The sequence below is a fragment of the Puma concolor genome, chromosome B4 (assembly GCF_028749965.1).
Source record: "Puma concolor isolate L17-30 chromosome B4, mPumCon1.1.hap2, whole genome shotgun sequence".
Taxonomy (NCBI): domain Eukaryota; kingdom Metazoa; phylum Chordata; class Mammalia; order Carnivora; family Felidae; genus Puma; species Puma concolor.
Genome location: NC_141673.1, coordinates 136,337,207 through 136,354,293, shown reverse-complemented (window position 1 = coordinate 136,354,293; position 17,087 = coordinate 136,337,207). Strand labels below are relative to the sequence as shown.

Here is a 17,087-nt window from a genome sequence, read left to right as displayed (position 1 = left end):
TTCGGATCTTCTGTGCCCCTCTCTCTCTGCCGGTGTCCTGCTCGCATGTGCTTGTTCTCACTCTCTCTCAAAAAGAAATAAACATTTTTTTTAAAAAAGTGGAAGTTCAGAAGAGGGAGAAATAATATTTCACTGGGTATGTGAGAATGTGGATCCATGTGTAAAACTCAGATAGATCGATTCATCGCTAAAGTGACATTTAAGCTGGTCCTTAAGTATTATCTCTCTCTCCAGGGTAGAAACTGGGCGGAATGTCTCAGAGACACAAATAATGCTGTTGGAGACCGTTCCATATGTTGTCAGTCGGGTCCATGAGCTTTGCCAGCCCAGGAGTCCTTGGTCTTACTGTTTTTCAAGCCTCACGTTAAGGCCGACCCATCTCTCAGTCTAGTCACTGACGTTGTGTTAGCGTCACAGAGTGCAGGCAGTGGATCGTTCGTTGTCCTCCTTGCTGCCCATCCTGGGCCAGTGTTGAGCTGTGCTCCTCTTGGTGTCAAGCGTGAGGAGGCCTGGGGGGAAGGGCTGCATTCCGAAAGTTCCAGGGACTGTGGGACCCAGAGCCAGGATCTTATTTTCTCTTGAAAAAGGAGCACTGGGAATAAAATGTGAGGACACGACATCTGCGGAATTGAGGGCCGCACGCTTTCTTGACCAGAAATGTGAGAAACCTGGCCAAAGAGGAGTGAAATCAAGGGAAGTGAGGAGAGGGAGATTGGGACGTAAAACTCAGAATTGGAACAGAAGATCAGAAAGTCAGAAGTTGGGGTGCCTGGGTGGCTCAGTTGGTTGAGCGGCTGACTTCGGGTCAGGTCATGATCTCACAGCTTGTGAATTTGAGTCCCATGTCAGGCTCCGTGCTTACAGCTCAGAGCCCGGAGCCCGCTTTGGATTCTGTGTCTCCCTCTCTCTCTGCCCCTCCCCTGCCCATGCTCTGTCTCTCTCTCTCTCTCTCTCTCTCTCTCTCCCTCTCAAAAAGAAATAAACATTAAAAAAAAAAAATCATAAATTGACCACTAAATTTTTGCTTTCTAGAAAGGTAGTCTGAATCCTTTATTAAGGGTTGGCTGTGCAGTCCAAGACTGGATTGTTCACCCAGGGCACTGGCCTGCTCTGTAATCCATCAGTTATTCCGGCTAAAAACTTTACTACTTAATACAGACACTAGACTATTGAGTAGTAGGTTATACTGTGTGCTATTGATAGAAAAAGCAGTGGCTTAAATTATACTCGCAGAGTCTTGCCTTCTTGCATGAACATGGTTTTATTGTTCTAACCAGACTGAAATTAGTTAACTTTTTGTAACAGTCATTGAATCTGTTTTAAAGGAATATTTTGGGAACTAATTTACATGATCTACTCCAGACACTGAGTGAGGAAATGGATGTTTTTAGTTGGAAATTATACCTGATTAACTAGCATGGATTGCTTCTTGACTGGTTTGTTTTGTCTTTTTCTTCTAACGTAATAACCAGGGATTAATGAAAACCAAGTTTCATCCTCAGACGAGAGGTAAAGTGGTATTATTTCATACATTCTCCCCAAACCCCTCCGGAAGAGAAATCCGGCAGATACAATTGAAGCTGATTTAGCAACAGTGAAATGGATTCTCTGAGATTTAGGTTTTGGCCCATTTAGAGTAGTTGCCAGCTTGTGGTAGCATATGGGTAATGCCAGGGGGCTTTTTTTTTTTTTTAAGATTTATTAAATAGACTTTAAGGATAGAGAATTGGGATTATTTTGAGATACTAAATAGAGATTGGTGAAGAGTGGTGGTTCTCAAACTTGGTGGTGTCAGGACCCCTTCACGTCTGATACAGTAGAAGAGGGCTAGATTCTCATCTGTCTGTACTCATTCTGTTCTGATATTACAGGCCATGTAGCCTCTGGAACATGCTACCATACAGGCTTGAGAATGAGTAAAACAGGCAAATAAGAAAAGAGCTTTGCCCTCACGGACCCCACGGAAAGGTCCCCAGACCAAAATTCGAGAACAACTAGTATATAGTAACATTTTATTATGTAAAGTCAGTTCTTTAAATCCCACTTGAATATATATTATCTCTTGAAACGTCATTATTTTTCCCTCCAAAACTGATTTTTATTTGCTCTGTACTTTGTTTTTCAGGTAAAGAAGGAAAATTCAGCCGACTGATTTCGTTTTTAGGTTACTGCTGTCCTCCTTGTCAGAAGAAATTGTTGAAACTACTAGAGACAGCAAGATGTTTGTAAATTATCTTAAAATAAAGAACTTACCATAAGAAAATCACTCTTTTCTTACTATGTATTAACAATAGTTAATAGTTTTCAAAATGAGATTTTATTTATTTATTTATTTATTTTTAATTTTTTTTTTCAACGTTTATTTATTTTTGGGACAGAGAGAGACAGAGCGTGAACAGGCGAGGGGCAGAGAGAGAGGGAGACACAGAATCAGAAACAGGCTCCAGGCTCTGAGCCATCAGCCCAGAGCCCGACGCGGGGCTCGAACTCACGGACCGCGAGATCGTGACCTGGCTGAAGTCGGATGCTTAACCGACTGCGCCACCCAGGCGCCCCTAGATTTTAAAAATAATTAACATACGGTACCTGGGTGGCTCAGTCAGTTAAGCATCCTATTCAGCTCAGGTCATGATCTCATGGTTCGTGAGTTCAAGCCCCGTGTCAGGCTCTGTGCTGACGGCTCAGAGCCTGGAGCCTGCTTCAGATTCTGTGTCTCCCCTCTCTCTGCCCTTCCCCTGCTCACGCTGTCTCTCAAATTTGAATAAACATTAAAAAAAATTTTTTAAAGAGTTCTTCAGATACTTTATTATTTTACCGACAACTATTTTCATAAAAATGAACTGAACAGGGAGTAATAACAAAAACTGGTTAGCTACCGCAAACCTGTAGAGAACAGTACTGACACCGGGAGAAGGCTGCTGAGGGAAGATAAACTGAACAGAATCCAGAGTCATTTCCCAGCTTCCCTGAGATTTTACAAGAGTCACCTGATGGGTCCGTGAATGAGGCTGTGAGGCACTGGACAGACACAGAAGTGTGTTCAAAGTACCGGGTAACTTTCAGGAACGTTAGCAAGGAATGGGTGCTATGGCGGGGGGGGCGGAGAGCATTTTGCTTCCAAACACATTGGCCTGTCTCCAGTTTTGAGGACAGTAGAACACTTCTGTGAGGGTGAACTGAGGGTTCTAGACAACACGGCAGGAAGAAACGCGGGAATTTGAGCACACTCAACAGAAACAATCTGTTAAGCTGAACATGATGTACCGTCAGGGTTCGGAGGAGAAGACCATAGTTGTGGGGCGTCGTATCAGCCCTCTCGGTTTGTCTCTGGGGTGTGGATGTTCTGGTCTGTTCGTGGTCCCAGGTCGGGCACATTGCTGTCCTGGGTTTGCCGGCCTTTCTGAGGACTCCCTCTGCCTTTCCCCTGGGTTGGATCTCATTTTCTGTGTCCCACGTTTCCCTCTCTGATACGCTAGTGGGACACAGCTTCCAGGTAAACCTTTGAAGACCTTGCAGATCTTAAAATACGTTTTCCATGACGTTTTAGTGGAGCAGAGTGGGTTGGAATCCCAGCTCAACCCTTGCCAGCTGTGTGATCTTGGGCACATTAATCTTTGTCTTGTCACCTGCAAGATGGAGGTTAAAGTAGGACTTGCCCCACAGGGGCTGTGATGAAGATGGAATGAGCGAATCTTTACAAAATACTCAACCTGATGCACGGCGAGTGCTGAGTAGAGAGTGATGCCACCGGTGTGCACGGGGGCTGCTGGGCCTCTGCTTTAAGCCCACCCCTGGCACGGGCTCTCTTGTCCCAGTGCCCCCCAGTACCCGGTTCTTCCGTGTTCCGCCAGGACCAGGGCCCCCAGAGTGAGTCAGAGCCCTGCTTTCAGGATGAAAGTTCAGTCCTCGGCTCCTGGGTCCTCGTGGGTCAGCAGACCGGCACACACCCTGTTCTTCGAGACGGCGGCCACCCCTGGTTCCCTCTGCTGCAGCTCTCGCAGGAAGTGCTGTTTCCTTAGCACCGCTGGGTCTCCCCTCAAATCCACTCTCGAGATAATGACTTCATCTAGAGAAAACTCGCAGGCGGTCAAATTTCACTGTTTTCAAGTGTATATAATGCAGGGATTTTTAGTATAAACACGGAGTTACGCTCTAATTCTATATACACTGTCGCACGATGAATTGTTCCAGAAGGCATTTATTCACCCAGCACTGACTACCTGCTAGATACTATGCGGTCTGTGGGGCATTTATCAGTGAATGGGATGCGGGTAGAAGCCGCCCTTCTGAAGTGCACGGCCAACAATAGAAGGAAGGAGGAGTTGAGTTGGGGGCATCTATCAAACGTTAATTAAATTTGAGTTGTATGTGGGAGATCCAAATGGAGATTAGATGCAGTTAGTTACACTAGTCTGAAACTCGGGAAAGATTTGGGATAAACTTATATTGGGGAGTCACCCTTTTATATAACCATGAAAATCAATGGGGTGAATCATATAAAAAGAGGACAAATACTTAAAAAGTAGGCAAAGGCATTAGAAGAGAAAGCAAACATTTGATACAATTGTAACCACTGTCTCACTTGGGGAGGAGGGAGACACATGAGATGGGAAGGAGGTAAGGAATATGTAGTTAGGGATTTGAATCAGAGGCATCAGCAAGGACTTAAGACTTAGGAAATACTCATATTTTCTGGTTTTCTCCACTAAAGGGCTCCTGAAGCAATGACATCCCCTGTAGTAATGAAGGTCAGGTAGAACCCGTATCTTGGCTTCTAAATACTGTTCATCACTAAGAAGAACCAGAGCCCCTTAGAGAGATGACTGATTCGAAGTCTAGGGCTGGGAAAAGCGTCAGGTGAGCCTGGAAACTCGTGCCACAAAGTAAGGAAACCCCCCGATGAATGACAGGGGCGTGCTAAAAGGACACAGCAAGTGGCCTGAACCCGGCCTCTGCTGGCCAAACATGGGACAATTTAAGCAGCAAAGAATAATAATGGTTAAGAGATTCTAACTCAGTGAATACAAATCAGTCTCTCACCACATCCTAATACTGTACTAGAAAAAATGAGGGAAACTTACAGAGAAATCACCGCTTTGTCTAACAAAGCAGTGAAAGGTGGAGAAGTAGGCTATTCAAACAGTCTCAAAGTATCACCTTGTAGATTACTTATTAATCTCAAAGTTTAAAAAAAAAAAAAATGTCTTACAATGGAGAGACTGGTAGATACTACCTTTACAAATGACCAGACTTTGTCACTCGTGATGGCACAAAATGACCCTTGCTGTTACCAGGGCAGAAAGTACAGATCACCTGAGGAGGAATATTGTTGCCAAAAAGGTTTACCTTGAATGTAATCGGGTGAGAAAACAACCAAACACTGCAAGACATTCTATAAAATAACGGTCCAAAAAAAAAAGTCCTAGACTTTGCAAAAATGTTGTCAAAAAGACCAAAATAAATAAATAAATAAATAAATAAATAAATAAATAAATGAAAGTCGTACAGACAAGTGGGGGACTGCTCTTATTGAAAAAGACTTTAGAGATGACAACAAAATGCAATGAGTGATTCTTAATTAGTTTCTGGACTAAAAAAAAGCTAGGAAAGGCATTTGGGGACCATGGGAAGGTCTCAATATGCACTCGATACTGGCTAATACTAGGAGTTTCTTTGCGTGTGACAATGGGAATGTGATGTAATGCAAGGTGCGATGCCCCTCCCCCCCCCAGGCCCCCCAGCAGGACTAAGGGATGTGTTCCCCCAGCTTCCGGAACACCATCCTCAACGACTTAACCCTCTTTGGGATTGCCTCAGCCAGAGACTGCCCTGCCCAAGGTCACAGCCCCCTCCGTCCTGGGCGGCCCACACCCAGTGTCTGCTCAGTGTGGGCGTACAAAGCCAGTCTGCCTTGCCTGAACTCAGACAATGTCTCTCTTCCCCCAACCCTACCTTCTTCCCCTCCCAGGTCCCGATCCCAAGAGCACTCCGACAAAGCAAACTGCACCTCGGTGGCTGCTTCCTGGAAAGTCCCACTTGGGGCAGTTTGTACTGGAAGGGGTTGGGGGAGGGGATACCAAGACAGGAGTTAGGAGCTGGATCGGCCACCCGGCTGGCCACGAAGACCTCCGCACCGATAGCAGCTGGAGCACAAAAAGCCCCTGGCACAAAGTAGATAGTTTGGGAACGCGCAGGTTGTAAAACTCTTACCAGCAGCGAACTGGGGTGGCATAAAGTAGAAACAAGCTGGCATGATGTGTCGGTGTTCAGATATTCAAGCAATGTGGACACAACAGGGCTGTGCTGATGCATATTGTGAACGAGTCGAGGGGTCGGGGAGGAAGGTTCACCTGGTGAGCTTTAGACATGGTTCACAGAACACCGGTGGGTGAAACAGATGGGCAGCCCCGGTGGGTTAGTCCTCAATCTGTACCATCAAAGGAATTCACGGATAGATAATCGGGTGGCCGAGGACAGTCGCCCTGAAGAGCAGCCATGATTCCTTGGCCAACGTCCGGAGTGGAGGCCGTTTTCAGCCTGAGACTGTGGAGTCTGCGGGAGGCAAAGCCCTGCCAACACCAAATGGAGAGGATGAGGATTCCCCAACTCCTCCTGCAAAGGAACCGACAGCCGTTTACGCAAGGAACTGTCTGCTGAAGAAAGGGAGTACTCAAACCTTTTGAGGACTGCTGAACACGGGGACTGGGCCGAGGCCGAAACCAGAGATGCAGAGTCACTGTGGGCCTCTTGTCAGAGTGGGGGCAGACGAGGCCCAATAATAAATGAAGTATCGGGTCCCGGGGTTGATGGACCCCATCAACGGTCAATTCCCTGATTCTTCAATGTGTAGTGAGATTAGACGTCAAGGGAGGCGGGCACAACCTCCACACCGGTTCCTTGGCCTGTGGCGTCACAACTGTGGTAGCGGGAAGGCTGAAACCAGCTTTTGAGATTGGCCCTGCAGCTCCGGGGGAAGGGGAAGGCAGAAATCAGTGGCATCCTTAAGGCCCCGAACGAATGCAGGGCCAGTGATCTCCATTGTCAACTCCATGCATCATTTTGACAGTTTGGCCCCTACGAATAAAACTCTTTCAGTGACCCACCTGGGAAACTGTTCTTGTCCCTGCAACTCTGGCTGCTCCAGGTTGATAGTTCTAATTTGTAAAAGGGGGCATGCCCTCACCATGGGACACAGCAGGAGTCCCACCGAAATATTAGCAACAGTTGCCAGCCGGGCACTTGAGCGACGGAGGGGCCGGCACGCAGAGAGAGAAGTCGTGCAGGTAAGAGTAACTGACCCTGGTCATCAGGAGGCCACGCTACAGGCACACGGTGGGCAGCAAGGAGGAATGTTTGGCACCCAAGTGGTCTGGTTGGGTGCCTCTTGGTACTCTCTCTTGCCCAGTGTCCATGGGCCACGGACAGGTTAAGCAGGCACTGTCTGAAAACAGCGTGGAAACACGGGGCTCAGACCTCTTGCAGATGACGGTCTGGGTCATGCCGCTAGGAAAGCCAAGTCCAGGAGTGGCGTCAGCTGAAGGCATGAGAATGGAGAACAGACGGTAGAGGAGGACATCGGTAAGTACCACGGGGCACCGCTGTGGCAGTAGGGGCTGTGACTTGCCTTCCGTCCTTCCTCTTTTACGTTTTTCCTAGGAAAAGAGGCCTTCTGGTACCCTGGGGGACTTCCTCACACTTACACCAAGAAGTGGATCTCCCAGCACAAAGTGGCTACGGCCTGAATGTTTGTGCTGCCCCCAGACTCACACACTGGATATCGTTACGCTCATTATGGTGTCAGAAGGTGGGGTGTTTAGGAGGTGATGAGGTCATGACGGTGAAGCCCTCCGGAATGGGATTAGTGCAATTATAAACGAGATCCACAGAGCTCCCCTGCCCCGGCCACCTCGGAAGGATCCCACAAGTCTGCCACCCAGAAGAAAACCGTGCCTGCACCCTGAGCTCAGACTTGCAGCCTCTAGAACTGTGAGAAATCAATTTCCGTTGTTTGTAAGTTACCCACCCTGTAGTATTTTGTTTCGGTAGCCCGAACATATAGGACAAGACAGGACTGAATCTTATGTGCTGCTCAGATCCCCGCAGGAATGAAGGACTTGAGCTTTCTCTGAATTGCCTCAGGTGCAGAGAACACGTTTGCCCAAGACCACACACCCTTTCCCGGGCAGCCCTCATACAATAACTTATCAACATGGGAACGTGAAGACCCAGCCCCCTTGTGCCAACTCACGACAGATCTGAAACACCAACCCAGCGTTGGAATTCCCCTGGGATTGGCCCTGAACGTGATTGCAATCCCCTCCCCTTGCACAGGGGATGATCCCAGGAGCACTCCTTAATAAACCTGCCGGCTGACCTCCACTCAGAAATGACTTCCTGAAGCACTGACCCTGTGACATATGGGTATGTAGGGGAATGTCCTTGCCTTGCAGAGATAAAAGCCGAAGTGTTTCTGGATTGAGTGTGATGATGTTTGCAACTTATTTTCAAACTGTTCTGAAAAAAGAAAAGTATATGTGTACCTGTATATAGTGAATGTAACAAAACATTAACAACTGATGACTCTAGGTGAAGTATATACCTGTGCTTAGACTTTTCTGTAGTTTGAAATTTTCTGAAATAAAAGATTAAGGAGTTGAACACACACACACACACACACACACACACACACACACACACACGGAGGCAAATGAAGAGGAGTCTAACATAGAGATGTAGAGGAGTATCCAGAATTTCAATACTTCTGGAGGGTCAGCAAGAGAGCAAGGTGTTGTGAAATCCAAGGTAGAAGAGAGTTTCAAAATTAAAGTAGTGTCCAACACTATCAAATGGCTACAAAATGGTCAAGTAAGGCCGTCAAGCCAAGTATGGGACTTCAAAGTGTCCCATAGAGTTAGTATCCAAAAGGTCCCTGAAAATCTTGAAGACGCAAGTGTCGGTGAAAAGGTATTACAGGCACCCTGCCACCGAGCAGTTCTCTGCAGAACTGTCATTTGGCTGAAGCACCACATTTTTGGCTCGACTGTGTTTTCAAGACTTTTAAAAATCGAGTATCCATTATGTTCAAAGTTCTGGAATATTCCCTGTAGGGAGAATGTAGAACCACTCAGAAACACAATTTACTGGGAAAGGTGCATAAACTCAAATACTAAATCCACTGTGCCAGGTATAAGAATAAAGAAACTCACAGAGAAATACAGAGGAGATGAGGGGAAGGGAGGAAGGAACACTCCAGAAGCTTGAAGTGGGTGGGGAGCACAAAAGGGCATATTTAAGAGGCCATTGGATCAGCCATTACAATTGGCTACCCACAGGCTGAATCTGGCTTCGCTGTGGGATTCGTTTGGCTTGCAAATTAAAACTTTAGACACGTATACCTAACATTTACAACTCGAGATATTTATCACAAAGTCTCGATTTGTGGCAATTTGAAGAGATAGGGCAAACACTTGGCTGGGGCTGAGAGAAGGGTCTGGGGTAGGCAACAATTCCCCCAGTCTCTCCCCCAATCTCTGCTTCATCGATTTAAGGTAGTTGTTCAGACTGTGTAGGCAATTGAGTTGTACTGGACCCAGGGGTGGGATGAGAATGAGGCGAGTGATGCAGGAATTCGGGGGGGGGGGCAGTCGTTTGGCTTTTTAAAAAATACTGTATTAAAATATGACTGATCTTCAGTTTTCTGGTGCTCTCCAAAATTTTGCACCGACGCTAGAGTCTCGCTCGCCTGACTCTCTAATCTCTGAGCAGCAGGGACTTCATTTAGCCTGTACAGTGGTAAGCAGCAGCATAGGCAAGATCAAATCGGATCAGATCTGCATTTGGGGGAGCACTTCAGTTCCCACGCTCCAAATCCCGCCCCTGCTGCACTCACAACCTCTCGGGTTCCCACTTCTCTCTAACACTCGGATTTCAATTTCCTCTCCTGAGTACCTCTTTCGCCCCGAAACCACTGACTGTCCCCTCTCCCTTCCCCTCCAAGCGAGCCCACCCGGGAAGGCCCCAAGCACCTGCCTCCTCGGGCGCCTCCTCCACCTGCGCTCAGCCCGAGCCGTTTCCTGCATCCTCCCAGGCCCGACAGTCGCTCCCGACACCATCGCTCTGCTCCAACAGGGCGGAGCTTCCTCATTGGCGCGCTCAGCATTCGACTAGTGCTGCCTCGCCCCGGCGACCGTCCAGCGGGAGGCGGAGCGAGTCCAAAATGGCGGCTCTCAGGCTGGCGCGCTCCGTGCTGCTGGCGCTTTGAGGTGGTCGCCAGGGGTCGGGGGGACGATTTCCCCGCCGCGGGGGCCCTAGAGGATGAATCGAGGGCTCTGCTAAGGTTAGGCGGTGGGGGTGGAGAGAGTGGCAGCAAGGGCTGCGGTGGAGTCCACGGAGCGGGATGTGCGAGAGTTACTCCAGGTCGTTGTTGAGGGTCTCGGTGGCGCAGATCTGCCAGGCGCTGGGCTGGGACTCGGTGCAACTCAGCGCCTGCCACCTCCTCACGGACGTGCTGCAGCGCTATCTGCAGCAGTTGGGACGGGGCTGCCATCGGTACTCTGAGCTGTGTGAGTACCGGGCTGGGTGCGGGAGGGCTGCCTCTGGCCAGTCACGAGTGACACCTCCGGTCTTCCCTTCTCTATCTCAGCGTCTCCGAGATGTTCGTCCTTGTCCCCCTACCCCGAGATCGGGTGTTTTCTCGGGCCTCTGACGCCCCTCGGGTTCCGCCGCCCCTGGAAACTCCAGTCATCGCTGTGGTGCCTCTCCCTCATCCACTAACTTCCCGCCTCCAGCCCGGGACCCCTGTCCCCGCTCTCAGCTCCACACCCTCCCTCACCTCCTCTCTGATCGGAAACAAGCATCGGTCTTTTCCTCACCGTCTCGTTTTTGCTGCGTGTAGAACCACCTCCAGAATGCCTCGCAGCCTCCTTTACTTTGGTCCTTCTCCTCCCTTGCCCGCAAACTACTACAACTAGTTGTCACAGGCGCTCCGTCTACCGGCCGTTTCTTACAAGGCTAGCCATTCTTCAGCTCATAACAACACATACTCGTTGACAGCTCTGCTCCGTTGGGGACACTGCCTCTCCTTTCTGCATCTGCCCGTTTCATAGAGAGCATCTCTGCGCTCGCTTTCCCAAGGCCACCTTTGTCAGTTTCACTTAGATTAACTTTCACTTACTTCTCCGTTACTCATCGATTTCCTCCTTTATGTTTTTATGTCAGTGGTTATCCAAGTGGGGTAGAGGGAACGCAGGCGGTTTACAAGGGTCCCCAGATAGTCTGGGCTGCAGTGTTTATTTATTTTTTTTAAGTGAGTGTCTGGCAGTATTTATAGCTGATAGCTGATGGCGTTTAATAATTCGGAGTATTTAACAGAAACCACATCTCACTGATGTGAAGTGAAGTGTGTGTGTAGGGGCAAGTACCAGTCACTTCAATTTCAGGTCATTACCCAAAGTGGTAAGCTGGAGAAATGAGTGACGCGTTCCCTGGGATGTTGTGCTTTCTCAAGGAGGTTCCTTCTGAGACTGGAGGATTGAGACCCGCAGACACGCTTTGCTCCTTAGGCCCCAGATTCCATTCCAGCTTCCACGGTACGACCGCAACAAGCCGTCCCCAACACACATCTGCACGTGTCATTCTTTTTTTTTTTTTTTTTAATTTTTTTTTAACGTTTTATTTATTTTTGAGACAGGGAGAGACAGAGCATGAGCAGGGGAGGGACAGAAAGAGGGAGACACAGAATCCGAAACAGGCTCCAGGCTCCAAGCCATCAGCACAGAGCCCGACGCGGGGCTTGAACTCACGGACCGCGAGATCATGACTTGAGCCGAAGTCGGCCGCTTAACCGACTGAGCCACCCAGGCGCCCCTAGCGTGTCATGCTTAAAAATATTTTAATTGGTACTCCATCGGTTACAGGCTGAAAATCTAATAAAACTCTTCAGCAGCACGTGGTTTTCTCTGTGAGCCAGCTTTTTCTTATCTGCTGCTATCCTAATCTCAACCGTGCTGAGCCACCGGCCTCATCCAAAACCGTTTTAAGCTATCCGTTCCTATATAGACGCGTGCGGCTTCCTAGAGTGTCCTTCACCCCCCTGCCTCTGGCCCCCCAGTAGTACTACTTGTGTTTTGAGACTCACTCACGATTTAAGAAACTCATGTCATCTGCTCCCATAATTCTGTGCATACCCCGGTGTGTTACCATCTTGCTTTGTAATCATCCATGTCTCTCTCTGTGTCTCTCTCTCTCTCTCTCTCTCTCTCTCTCTCTCTCTCTCACCCTTTCCTTTCCTCTCCCCAGGCGACAAATTTATTGCATCTGTGTTCTCGAACCTAGTATGGTGCCATAATTTACTAGGCACCCAGGAAATAAGTGAATGAACTGATAACCTACTACCATAATAGCTATTTAATCACCTGACTTTTTGAGTTCCAAAGTAATGTATTTTGGGAATGTCTGATTTCACTGATCCCTCTCATCTAAATTTGGAACCGCGAAGTAATAACTCTCTTTCAGCCATGTCTTGACAATACACCGCCAGCACAACACTCTCCTGGCTTTCGCTTCTTTCCCTCCCTCCCTTCTCCATGGTCCGCGAGACTACTGTTGCGGTCACGCGGAGTCCAGCTTAAGTTTTGGCTACCAAGTTCCCTAAATAAGGGCAGATGTTCTGTATTTTGGGGTAATGAAAATATCCCCTGAATACCTAGCTGCCTTTCCTGCCTTCTACACAGAACCAGGACATGCGCTGGCATTGTAAGTAACCCGGTATTCCACGGTCACCAAGTGATCGTTGTCCTGTGTTAATGTTAACCCCTTTTCTAATTACCCGGTTTGTGTAGTCAGTTTCCTTGCTTTTAGTGAGAATGTGACTATCAGGTTCATTATCCTCCATCATGGTTTTGTGGCTTATTAGCAATGCTGATCCCTGGTATATTTATTAGTTACAGACTTTTTGTTAGGTTCTTTTTCCTACACTGTGCTAGTTTTAAACTCAAATTTTGTCCTCCGGTTACCACTATGGAGTCCTGTATTCTTTAAATCCTTTAACTCCTCTTTGTCTTTTTGACAACACTGACTGAGGACCACTAAGAACTGAGCGCTGCGTTACAGACCTGGATGTCCTAAGGCACAGCCCCTGCCCGCAAGGTGGGGACAGGGGTGCAGACTGTGAACAAAACAAACTGGTGGCGTTCGCTCCTTTTTAAAAAATGACTCTCAAGTTACAGCAAGTATCGGAAGTTGCCATGAATTCAACGAATAATGCATTTTAAAATTTCCCTAAGGTTATGATTTCTGAAAGCACGCGGGGCAGATGTTTCTCTGTGCATTGTATTATGGATTAAGTATGTGCGTGTGCACTGAAAGTAGGTGCTGAATATTTCAGAATGACCCTTCGGGACTAGCACTTGTCACTCACCAATTGCCTGGTCTGGGCAGTGAATGCAAAGGGACTGAGGTGAAGGAGAGGTGGGCGTGGGCCGTGGGCTGGGGCAGGATTACTTCCGGGAAGGCTGAGATTTGGAGTGGAGCGGACCCCGGGCCAGAGAAGAGCATAACCTGGGACATCCAGGTCGGATGGAGTGTGATGGGGGGGCCAGGGAGGTGGCCAGCCTGACACGTGTCGCCGGTTCACTAGGAAGGTGTTACAGGAAAATGGACAGCGGAGTGAAATCCGCTTTGGGAGGGACGGTGAGGGAATGACGACGTTGGTGGGAAGCACTGCATGCTTCCGAGGAGGACGGAAACAGTGTGGTAAGAGCGGTCTTTTAAGAAGATGGCGCTCTCACTGAGTGCAAGGTGCAGGAGAGACTCCAGTGACCAGAACTGGAAGCTGAATGAGAGAGCGATGGTAGGAATAGAGATACAGAAAAAGTTCTGAAATCCGTGGCCCAAAATGGGTTGGGGGGGGGCGGGTGGAGAACCGAAAGGCCCTGGGTTGAAATTGCGAAGCATATGGACAAATTCAAGATGTTCATTTTTTTTCTGGACTGAGGAGAAGAAAGCTTTTCATAGGAATAGAAGGACTATTCTCTTAGCTCATCTTAACCATGTCGTCAAGAGGAAGGATGAATATTGATTTCGTTTATCCCTTCTGTTTTCTGCATCATGGGAGTGACTAACCCCTACCTGTAGCGGAATTCAGAGACTACAGAAGTGTTTGAGGTCAGAAGGCAAAGTCTCCCGCTTCCCCCTGTGCCCCGGCGCTCAGCCCCTTCAACTGTCAATGGTTGGACGCATATCCTTCCAGAACCTTTTTCGTAGGCGCGAGCAAGCATGTGTCTAAATTTTTATGAACTTTGGGTTACTTTCATTTTACAGCATGATTTAAGTTCAGACATACTGAGTTTGAAGTGATCATAGATTGCAGTAAAAATAAATAAATAAATAAATAAACAAACAAACCACTTTTGTAAAGTGAACCTCACCTGAACTTTGTATCTTGTCTTCTAATGACATTTAAGTTGTATATATAAATTATCTTTATGATATAAGTGTTTTCTGTAAATTCTCTTGGATTTAAAAACTTGACTCAGTGGCAAACAGTGGTCTCCCCTCCTCCACGGGGGATACATCCCAAGAACCCCTAAAACCACGAATGCCTAAAACCATGAATGGTACGGAACCCTATGTATATACTATGTTGGGTTTTTTTTTTTTTCCTGTACCTACATATCTGTGATGAAGTTTAATTTATGAATTAGACACATTAAAAGAATAACAACAATAACCAATAATAATTAGAACAATTATAACAGTATATTGCACCAAACGTTATGTGAGTGATCTTTTTCTGTCCCTCAAAGTATCTGAATGTACTGTGCTCACCCTTCTTGTGATGTGAGCTGATAAAATCCGTCCGTGACGCGGCGCAGTGAGGCCAACGACGTAGGTATTGTAGTAGGGGTGCGCCTATTCCTGACCTTCTGATGATAAGTCAGGAGGACGAGCATCTGCTTCCGGACCGCTGGGACTGCGGGTCGCTGAAACCGGAGACAGTGACCCCCGGGATGGGAGGGGAGGAACCAGGGTAGTTCATCCCACAAATACCTACTGTGCGCCAACTATATGCCGGCCACTGTGCTGGGTTCCAGAGAGGCATCAGTGAACAGTGGTGAAAGCGTAGTAGACACCTACTTGGCCCGGGGTGCTAGTTGTTCGAGGAAAAAATAGTAATAGTAACATTTACTGAGCATTTGCATTTTGTCAGCCACTGTTCCCCCGTCAACTGCTTCCGATGATGTATTCTGCGCTAGCTGACTGTTAGAATGAATTATCTGGCGGTCAGATCAGATTTCAAGCTGACTTTAGGAATCACCTTTCCAAGCTGTAAACAGTATGAGGTTTTCTTTAAAATCTATTAAATTCTTTCCAAAAACTCTTAAACATATGTACTGTGTTTGACTCTGAGATACATATGAACGTAATACTTTTTCTTGATATTTAAAAAACAATACTCGTGGAATTTTCTTGAAATAATTTGCATGGCTTTTGACTTTGTTCCAGATGGCCGAACAGACCCAATTTTGGATGATGTCAGCGAAGCTTTCCAGCTTATGGGGGTTAGTCTTCATGAACTAGAAGACTATATTCACAATATTGAACCTGTCACTTTCCCACATCAAATTCCTTCATTTCCTGTCAGTAAGAACAATGTACTTCAATTTCCTCAACCCGGAAGTAAAGATGCAGAGGAAAGAAAAGAATACATTCCTGATTACATGCCACCCATTGTGTCTTCACAAGAAGGTTTGTGATTTCTTGTTTGTTTCTTACTCCTGCATTTGTTAACTATCTTGATGGGTTTTTAGTCTTCTTAGTTTTCCTGACTGAATTCCATAAAATGCTATGCCAGCATATAAATTCTAGAAATGTAATCAAAATATTTTAAGGTTATTTACAAATTGGTCTGACATTTAAGCCAACAGACACTTGCAGTGGCGGTATGAGGGAGAGCCATGGCACAGGCAAGGTTATGTCTAATGAGGCGTTTATTTCCTCCGTAAATTTTAAGTAGGGAAGAACAGAATGTGATCACAGAGAGAAGCTTCTCAGTAGATGCATTGTATGGGAACGGGGTATTAAATAAGTCAGAAAACCTCTGCAACATAAAGGAAAATTGAGGCGGTTCTTTTCCTCGCCTCATTTTCCTAAATGTGAGTTGGATGACACCGGGAACAGTGAGTGAGTGAATATTCACTAGTGTTACGCCGCGTTAGCTCCATTTTTGAACGATGAGTAGAGGTGTGTGTTGTTTGGCCGTATGAAATTTTTGATTAAAAAGTGTAACAGCTCATGAGGCAGACTAGTTGATCATCGCAGAACCCTTTTCCCCTGCGTGGTTTTACATGTTGATCGTGTAGGCTCACTGAGGTTCTGAAGAGACACGTAAGTAGTTCACGGTCTCGTGCAGGTCGATCGATACGAAATACTTTTTCTTGCAAAAATGGAGAAGTTGCAGTTCATTCCCTTTTTACCTTTACATTTATACCATTTTACCTGCCACCAGCAATGCCCTAAGGTTCCACTTTCTTACAGTTCACTTCTCATAATCTCCTATATTCCACGTCAATGGCATTCTGGAGTGTTCCCCATTTGTTTCAGGGCTAGCTTTAAACTGTTTGACAGTCTGTGTGTCAGTGTTGCCTCATTGGAAGAACTGGGCAAAAACTGGCCCTCCACTGTAGAGATTTATCGTGGGCTAGTATGTCATCATCACATACTCTGGATCTTGGGTGCGGCGGCCCTACTGATGAGCGCGGGCGCCGAAATTAAATGTGTTGAGAATGAAGCACCGTATCTGTGCTTGCTGCTAGCTGCGGCCGTGTGAAAATTTGGGTAGGGAGGTATCATACTTTTCTTTCTTTCTCCTTTTCTTTCTGTCTCTCTTTCTCTCTTTCTGTCTCTTTCTTTCAGAGTTTTTGTTTATTTCCAGAGGGAGAGAAAGAGCACGAGCAGGGGAGGGGGAGAGAGAGAGGGGAAGAGAGAGAATCCCAAGCAGGCTCCTCGCTGTCCTCAGACAGCGGACAGCTCTGTCCACAGAGCCCCTCCCCGGGCTCGAACCCACAAACCACGAGCTCGTGACCTGA

The 17,087-nt window shown here is 47.2% G+C and overlaps 1 protein-coding gene across 3 annotated transcripts in view; it reads left to right on the top strand.

Moving 5' to 3' along the window:
- Nucleotides 1–10,187: 10,187 nt before the first annotated feature.
- The window catches only part of TAF3 (TATA-box binding protein associated factor 3), a 184,824-nt gene continuing 177,924 nt past the window's right edge, over nucleotides 10,188–17,087 (top strand). The window contains exons 1-2 of one of the 3 annotated variants that reach the window (XM_086714997.1): nucleotides 10,188–10,562; nucleotides 15,505–15,747. In XM_086714997.1, coding sequence (XP_086571123.1) covers nucleotides 10,397–10,562; nucleotides 15,505–15,747 — 409 coding nt within the window. In that variant the 5' untranslated portion in view covers nucleotides 10,188–10,396. The remainder of the gene's footprint in view (nucleotides 10,563–15,504; nucleotides 15,748–17,087) is intronic. The other 2 variants (XM_086714998.1, XM_086714999.1) reach the window with 2 other exon arrangements.